We start from the raw sequence: 9476 nt of genomic DNA, 5'->3' as shown, positions 1-9476 counted from the left end.
CGGCCTAATGAAATTTTCATCCTTTAAGTTCCAAGCGAAGGAATATATATATATATATATATATATATATATATATATATATATATATATATATATATATATATATATATATATATAGAATCTTTAATTTTGAGAAATTGCATATATTAATCTAGTAGATTAGGATTTAGGGCAACTACTAACTAAGAGTTATGCAATCTAATCTTTATTTAATTTCTGGTTGAAAAGACTTTGTGTTTTGACTCTTGCTATTAAAGAAAAGGGGCATTTTCCTTCGTTGATTTCCAGAAAAGCTTAAACAGCTACAAATAAATAGATCAATATCATTCTTCCAAGTCTCTTCTTCTCCGAATCTAGCACATGCAACGTGATATGCATACGACCCATAATTATTGTAAACGAATAAAAAATAGTTCTTCTTAATTAGCCTGCTCATTCTTTATTTCTATAGATATATAAAATAAAAACTGGCGTTAAGTTTTGGGTTATTGCTTAAAATAATTTCTAAAAAATCATGAGTAAATCAATTTAGTCTTTCTATTAACTTTTTATTGTTAATGTATCATTAATTATTAAGTGTTACGTGACATAATTTTTTAAAGACTAATTTTAAAATTGACTGATTAAGTTTTGCATTAACATTAATTATAACAAAAATATTTTGTAATTAAAATATATTAATTAAAAATTGTTCAAAATTTATTATTTTTAATTTTATTTAATATATTATATAACAAATAAATATAAATAAAATAAATTTAAACTGATTGAACTAATTATTTTTTGGTTTAATTACTCTTTTGACTCCTATAGTTTTACTAAATTTTTAATTAGGTCTCTATACTTTTTTTCTTTTAATTGGTCTCTATACTGCTTTAATTTTGTAATTAAGTCCTTCCTAATGTAATAAAATATTAGAGTTAACTAAATATTTTTTCGCAAATTGAATGTATTTATAATTAAAAACTTAATTAAATTTTTAACTACATGTATTTTGGTAAAAATATTATGTTAATTTTAATATTTTTAACATGAAAATAACGTAATTACAAAATTAAAAAGAGTGTAAAGACTCAATTGAAAAGAAAAAAAAGTATAAAAACCTAACTAAAAATTTAATAAAATTATAAAAAATAACAGAATAATTAAATCTTATTTTTCATCTCTTTAGTATTACCATAAAAGACATAGGGTGCTCGTCATGGATTTTCGTGTTGAGCAAAAGTTGAGAAAAAGACATCATACGAAGAACTCAAGGACGAGGTGGTGGCGGATGAAAGGTGAGGAAAAAGAAGCTTCCTATGACGGGTAGGAAAAGAGGCAAAGTGGGATGGGAATGGAAACACGGAAGAGATGTGGAGGGAGATGGCAGCAGTTATTAGAAGAACAGCAAAAGAAAGCTTTGGTGAATTTAAAGGAATAGGACCAAGAGACAAGGAGTCCTGGTGGTGGAATGCGAGTGTACAAGATAAGATAAAGATAAAAAAGGAGTGTTTTAAAGAGTGGTCTTTATGCTGTAACGCAGATAACTGAAAAAAATATAAGACGGCTAAGAAAGAGACAAAAGTGGCTGTAAGTGAGGCAAGAACAATAGTATATGAGGGTCTCTACCAGTCTTTGGGTACGAAAGAAGGAGAAAAAGGTATATATAGAATCGCAAAGAACCGTGAAAGAAGAACGAGAGATTTAGATCAGGTTAAGTGCATAAAGGATAAGGATGGAGATGTATTGGCTCAAGAGGAGAAGATTAATGAAAGGTGAAAGAGCTACTTCTACGAGTATTTAATGAGGGACAGAAGACTCTTCCGAGCCTTGGTCGGTTATACACAAGGGAAGAAGATAAAAACTTTGACTACTATCAAAGGATCCAAGACTACGAGGTAAAAGAGGCTCTAAAGCAAATGAAAAATGGCAGGACAGTTGGACCTGATAATATCCTAATTGAGGTTTGGAAGGGTATTGGAGAAAAAGGCATCAATTGGTTAACCAAGTTTTTTAATGAGATTTTAAGGTAAAAAAAGATACCTGATGAGTGGAGAAATAGCACATTGGTACCTATCTATAAGAATAAGGGAATATACAAAGTTGTAGAAACTATAGAGGGGTCAAGCTCATGAGTCATATCATGAAGTTATGGGAAAGGGTGATAGAACGGAGGTTGAGAAAAGAGACACAAGTAACAGAGAAGCAATTTGGATTTATGTCAGGCAGACCTACCACTGAAGCGATATACCTATTAAGAAGGATGATGGAGAGGTATCATATTAATAAAAGGGATCTACATATGATGCTTATTGATTTGGAAAAAGCGTATGATAGAGTACCAAGGGAGGTCTTATGGAAGGTTTTAGTAAAGAGGAGAGTAAGGATCACATATATTCGTACAATTAAAGACATGTATGATGGGATCACAACTAGTGTGAAGACTCAAGGTGGTGTGACAAAGGAATTTCCTATTGGTATATGATTACACCAGAGATCATTCTTAAGTCCATACATTTTCACATTAGTCTTGGAAGTACTCACAGAGCACATCCAAGAGCCTGTGCCATGGTGCATACTTTTTGCCGATGATATCGTCCTTATGGGAGAGTCAAGGGAAGACCTAAATAAGAAGTTGGAGTTATGGAGAGAAGCTCTAGAAGTGTATGGTCTGCGCATAAGCCGTAGCAAGACGGAATATATAGAATGTAAGTTTAGTTTGAGAAGGAAAAACCTTAATATAGAGGTGAAGATTGGAGAAAACATCCTACAAAAAATTAAAAGTTTTAAGTATCTTGGGTGCATCATACAGGATAATGGAGAGATTGAACAGGATGTAAATCATAGGATCCAAACAGGTTGGTCAAAATGGTGGAGTGAATCTGGTTTTATATGCGACAAAAAAGTGCCTTTAAAACTTAAAGGTAAATTTTATCGCACCGCTATAAGATCGGCTATGCTTTATGGTACGGAGTGTTGGGCGGCTAAAGGAAAGCACGAACATAAGCTGAGTGTGGAAGAGATGAAGACGTTGAGATGGATGAGTGGTCATACGTGATTGGATAAAATAAAGAACGAAAATATAAGGGAGAGAGTTGGAGTAGCACCTATTGTGGAAAAGATGGTTGAATCGCGTTTCAGGTGGTTTGGACGTGTGAGAAAAAGACCGATAGAACATTCATTCAGGAGGGTAGATGAGATGGAAGATGGACAATGGGCGAAAGGCAGAGGAAGATCTAAGAAGACCATCCATGAGGTGGTCAAACGAAATCTACATGTAAACGGTCTTTTTGTAGACATGATACATAACAGAGCATAATAACGTTGTTTGATTCATGTAATCGACCCTACTTAGTAGGACAAAACTTTGTTGTTGTTGTTGTCTGTTGTTAGTATTACCATAAAAATATTGAATATGCCTTAGATGATACCTTCCTATTTAGGAGCTCTTGATGAGATTAAGTTTCATACATGTAATCATGTTACTAATAAAGAGGTAAGTATCAAAGTAGTCGCTGAAGTTACCCTCGAGGCTCAAAGTAATCCCTGAACTTAAAAATTTGTTTGAGATCGCCCCTGAAGTTGATCTCCGGTACTCATAGTGGTCCTTCCGATGAATTTCGTCCAGCTGGCACAACCAGAAAGCTAACCTGGCGTCGTTGGTGACATGTTAGCAGCGCAACGGATAGCTGACGTGGCTTAGTAAACATTTTGGACTCAATTTGGTCCCTAATTTTAGGTTAAAAACCCTAACCCCCAATTGACTCTCTTCTCCTTTCTTCTCCATCGCATAAATAACCAGCCACTGCATTAATATGGTAAGCCTGTGCTTCTGTATTATTGTTTCCATTTTTAGGCATGTAAGTTAAGCTTTTATTTGTGCCACCATATGCAATCTTTTGGGGTGACTAATACCTTCTGTTCTAGTTATCTCTTTTAGAGCTCCCCTGTTTTTACTGTTTTGGTTTTTGTGCCTCTCCAGATTATTACTTTTGATAACTATGGTGTCTCAGGTCATTGTAATCATCGACATGTGCATTATGGAGTAAGGCAAGTTGAGATATTATGATACTGCTATTGATCAATATTGAACTACTATTACTTTAAATTTTGTAGATATGCATGATGCTGATTGTTTATTTTTAATTTTTATACTTTGGCACCACTTTTTTTGTTTATTTTTTTGATTACTTGAGTTTGTCAAATGTCAACAGTGCTCAACATCGCAGATTTGCTTTTCTTAGTTTACAGAAATTGGTATTAAAGTGACACAATGAATGTTTCTTACAACTGATATATTATCAATTAGCAAATGGCCATGATCATCCTTTATATTCTTTAATCTTTATATATCAATCCTGAATCATCCATAGCTTAATAACTGTAAATGTTCTGTAGTTATATTTGCTGACTCTCTTTTGATAATGTTTATTGCAACATCTTATGTTCCTAATGTAGAAAAATATAGACTCTACTGAGGCCAAAATTCAAAAGCAAAGAAAGGGAATGTACTAAACATTTAAACATATTACAAAGTGGTTCATTTTCTACAAAACCGAACGACATCCTTGTCATTAGCTTTAAGAAACTTGGCCTTAACTTTGTTCAGTGATGCAGCAATATCTTCCATGTTCATTCGTTCTTCAGGTAAATCCTCACAACAATTCAAGGCCAGTTTCAAGATAGATGATGTAGATGCTATTATGTCATCAACATGGTGGTGACCTTCATCTTGTAACAAGTTGGAATCCACAACTTGATCAATTGCACGTGACAATGATTCACTAATCCAACCTTTCATGCTTAATCCTGCAACAAACAAGTCATCTGTTGGCTTCTTTCTTGTGAATGTTTCCATCAGCATTATCCCAAAACTGTATACATCTCCCTTTGTAGAGATAATCCCTTTGGATCCAAACTTTGCAACTCAAATTACCCTCGTTATTTTAAATAAAATATTTGTTTATAGAACAAGTATATGTGACACACAAGCCACTAAAATTGGAAACAAAATGTTTAGATACCACCACCGCAACAAAAAGTGAATTTCTGAACTAATGAAAATTACTACAGAAAAAGTTAAAGAAGCATTGTAGTTCAACTTTGATTACAAATTATTACTAAAAGGTCAGTGAATGATTTATGATCTTCAATTGTAGATGCATACTAATCAAGCATATGGTTATAATCAAATGACCAAAGTTAAAAGGGAAATTATAATCTGGTGTAGTATCACTTACCCGGTGCAATGTAGCCAACTGTAGCCATGGTCTTGGTATATTCTTTGGATTGTCCCTCGCCAAGCAATTTGGCAATGCCAAAGTCACTGACATGGCCAACGATGTCTTCATCCAATAAGACATTACAAGGTTTGACATCACAATGAACCACTATAGGTGAAGATCCATGATGCAGATACTCCAATGCAGATGCCACATCTATCATTATATTTAGCCTTTGCAAGAAGTCCAAACAATGATTATGAGAATACAACCATCTCTCAAGGCTCCCATTAGGCATGAACTCCATCACTAAAAGCTTGTAATCTATACTTGAACAACAACCTATGATCTTTATGAGATTTCAATGGCGCAGATTGCACATTGCTAGCATTCTACACTGAAGCTCTTTGATCCTAATTCCAAATCCAAGTTAAACACTTTGACAGCAACCACCATCCCATTTGAAAGTCAACCTTTGAACACAGCCAAAACTGCCCCTACCAAGCAAATTACTCTCATCAAATCCATTAGCTGCCTGTGATAGTTCATAGTACGAAATCATTCTGGCTGCTTGTAATGCTCATAATGTTCCTTCATTAGTATCACCACCATTCTTTCTTCAAGGTCTGACGAGAAAAAACACACAGAAAACAACCAGAATGATTGAAACCATTATAGGCAATATGCATTTGATGAAGAATATGTTTGCATTTGACCCTTTCTTCTTTACTTTACTGCATGCTGGGACTTGTAATCTGGCATTTCCACAAAGTGCTTTATTAAACATGAAAGATTGAGCAGTAAAATTTTTGAAAGGTCCACCACTCGGAATCTCTCCTTCCAAACTATTATGAGAAAGATTGATGAATTCAAGATAATGAAGTGACTCCAGTGATCTTGGAATCAAGCCAAACAAGTTGTTTTGAGATAAGTCCAAATCTGTCAAACTTATCAAACTGCCAAGTGAATCAGGAATACCCCCTACCAATTTATTTTGTGATAAGTTGAGAATTTGTAAATTTTGCAATCCAGAAATGGACCCAGGAATGCTTCCTGAGATCATATTCTTTGATAGATCCAAGAAAGTCACATCCTTTAAGTTCCCAATTTCAATTGGAAGAGACAGAGTTAAAGCATTATCAGACAAGTTCACCTCAAGAATGTCTCTGAGGCTCCAAAGAGAAGAAGGCACCTTACTGAGTTTGTTGGAGTTCAAGTAAAGTTTTCTTAGAGAAGTAAGATTACCAAAGCAAGTTGGAACCTCTCCAGAAATTAGTTTGTTCTCAGTTATGTACAACTCACTCAGCTGCTTGATTTTGCAGATTTCGCTGATGATGGTTCCCTGCAGACGGTTGTTGCCAAGACTCAAATATTGAAGAGAGTGCTATGAAGAAGAAAGGAGAAGAGAGTCAATTGGGGGTTAGAGTTTTTAACCTAAAATTAGGGACCAAATTGAGTCCAAAATGTTTACTGTGCCACGTCAGCTAGCCGTTGCGCTGCTAACGTGTCACCAACGAAGCTTTCCGGTTGCGCCAGCTGGACGAAATTTACCAGAAGGACCACTATGAGTACCGGAGATCAACTTCAGGGACGATCTCGACAAATTTTTAAGTTCAGGGATTACTTTGAGCCTCGAGGATAACTTCAGGGACTACTTTAATACTTACCTCTACTAATAACCTATAACAATCATTGGACTAAGAAAGTAGAATTATTAAAGACTCGTCGCTTATTATATATAGGAAGTTTATTATTGTTCACGGAAACCAAATATATATAATGCAATTATAATTAGCCAACGGAGATATAGACAATTTGTTTATGCCAATAAGGGAATAAGCCAGTAAGCCAATAACACAGCTTTAGCTTTTCCTTTCACTATTAATCGAATCAATAATTCTCTGCCCAACCAGATAATCCTTCTTTCTTTCTCTGTTAATTATGTAGTTATTTATGTATCTCTATTTACTAGTTATAAATTTAGGGATAAATAATTTTATATTCTGGTATTAGAGAGTATATCATGATTAAAAAAATATAAATTTTGATTTTTATTATTCTCAAAAAAATTTTAGCATAAGACAAAAATGGACTCATATATACAATTGATGATTTAAGCTAATAATAATAATAATAATAATAATAATAATAATAATATAATTGTAGTAGTGATTTTAAAATGAAACTGTCAAAAGAATAAGAGGAAAAAAAAAGAGAATAATGGAAAAAAATATTTTAAAAAATTAATTTTAATCAGAGAATAAAATTAGAATGAAATAAAATATTTAAAATAAAACTAAGATGATTTAAATGTTTAGAAATAAAATTAAAAAATTCAACTAAAACTTAAAAAACTAAAGCACTACTTTCACCCCTTTTCATATTTATTTGCCTAAAAAATTTTAGATATCATCTAATCGAAGCTCAAGGAAGACTTGTTACAAATGTATTTGTAGTAGCTAGTGTTACATATAGTCTAACAAAATGGCTGTGACAGTAATGGTAAAAAACTAGAATGACTCTGACGTTTGTATAGCATACACTTTATCTTTTTAATTGGTTCTTTCATGTATTTTGTCAAATTCTTGTTTATATCTTCCAACCCACTAGATTAAGTATTAATTTGGCGTAGATTTGAGTTCTATTTAAAGATTTGTCATTGTTAGTGAATTATTGCATATATAAGATGGAATTGAAACCTTCAACACTTATTTAACTTTAAGCGGACAAGTGAGTTGACCACATACACGACCAAGCCAATTTAGTTGTATTTTGTGTAATTCTAGTAAACACATTTTGCCATAAAATTCGAGGCTTCTTAGCAGCCACAATAATAGAAGAGGCTGTTTTATTTTCATTATTATTGCAAGGGTGGTGGTTCTAGTTTTGCTTTCGACGCAATTACTTTATGGATATCGGAATCTCTAACCTATCCCTCTTAATTATTACAATGAGACAAGGATCTAAAAATTTCTAATTAAGTTGATGAGCACTATACTCATCAGTCATAATAGGTAGGCTACTTCTGGAATTAAAAAGAAAATTACATAATTTTTCATGCTTTGTTGTTTCTATTTGATGGAGTAATGTTTAATTAATACAGTTATTCTTAGGTAGAAGTTTATTATTATTATTATTATTATTATTATTATTATTATTATTATTATGACTTGAGAATAAATGTATTTAAAGTATACTTATTAGGAGACCTAAAATTAGATTATTAAAAAATCACAGCCTAAATATACTTTAATCTCAGAGAAATTAAAGTTGAGACATACTTGCCAATTTTAAGTCAAAATTAAAATAGTACTAGTAATTCATAAAAACAGTTTATATAACAGTGAAAAATAATCAAGAAATGTGTGAATTGCTGGTTGTTGCTACATACTACAATGGCTATCTTTTTCTTTTTTCTTTTTGGTCATGAAACCATGACTATTTATTACAATCCATGGTTTAAGGCCTGGGCCTACAACTACTTATAGCTATGTCCCATTATATTTGTTCCTAAAACCCAATACGATTAAACCATATTTTTTTTCTAACAATGATATTTTCGGTTTGGTTAGGAACCAACTAAGAGGGTAGTCAACTGAGCCAATTAGTTAAAAAATAGGAGGGTTGTTATATAAAAAGAAATAACTCCTCATTATTCTAATTTTTTAAATTTTAAAATTAGAAATATAAAAAATTAATTTAAATTGACTTAAGTTCTAGTTGACTTTCTAAACTTTTTCTTGTGTTTTTGGTCAGAAGAAAAGGACTTTGTTAAAAACAAAGACTGTCTAAAGCAATAATATGTGTCATGCGGCCCAAAAGATATAAATTCATTGATTGGGCCACTCACGGGCTATAAATCACAAACTTTTGTTTTTGTGACTTATCACAAACTCTTTGAAAAGTGGTTGAGTATAAGTGCCCAACCAAAAATAACTGATAATTGGAATAGCAGTAACGGTAGATTCCAACAAATTAATTTTTAAGTGATAAATACAGTAAAAAATCAAAAACTAATAGAATTACTTTTAACTAGTATAAGAAATAATAATTTTTTCTGGTTCTACAAATCATTTTTTATTTTTTTTCAAGAAAGACATAAATATGATATAAAGAAAGGTACATTTGATACATGTAATTGATATCATATAAAACTTTGTTGTTGTTGTCTCGTTTTCTTTTTTCAGAGATCATTATTTTTTTTCAACTGTTTACTTTTCCTAAGCAACCACAGCACATGACATATAATAAAAGACTAATATTAGGAATTTT

The 9476-nt window shown here is 32.2% G+C and overlaps 1 protein-coding gene across 1 annotated transcript; it reads right to left on the bottom strand.

Annotated features, from left to right (window-relative positions):
* Nucleotides 1-4522: 4522 nt before the first annotated feature.
* On the bottom strand, nt 4523-5511 carry LOC112794734 (probable LRR receptor-like serine/threonine-protein kinase At3g47570). Its single transcript, XM_072234351.1, has 2 exons — nt 5223-5511; nt 4523-4887 (listed from the first exon to the last, which is right to left on the bottom strand). The coding sequence occupies exons 1-2, from the start codon at nt 5509-5511 to the stop codon at nt 4523-4525; spliced, it is 654 nt and encodes a 217-aa protein (XP_072090452.1).
* Between the last annotated feature and the right edge of the window lie 3965 nt (nt 5512-9476).

This window comes from Arachis hypogaea, chromosome 4, assembly GCF_003086295.3.
Source record: "Arachis hypogaea cultivar Tifrunner chromosome 4, arahy.Tifrunner.gnm2.J5K5, whole genome shotgun sequence".
NCBI lineage: Eukaryota > Viridiplantae > Streptophyta > Magnoliopsida > Fabales > Fabaceae > Arachis > Arachis hypogaea.
The sequence above is the reverse complement of the archived record's forward strand: the minus strand, read 5'-3'. Positions and strand labels throughout refer to the sequence as shown.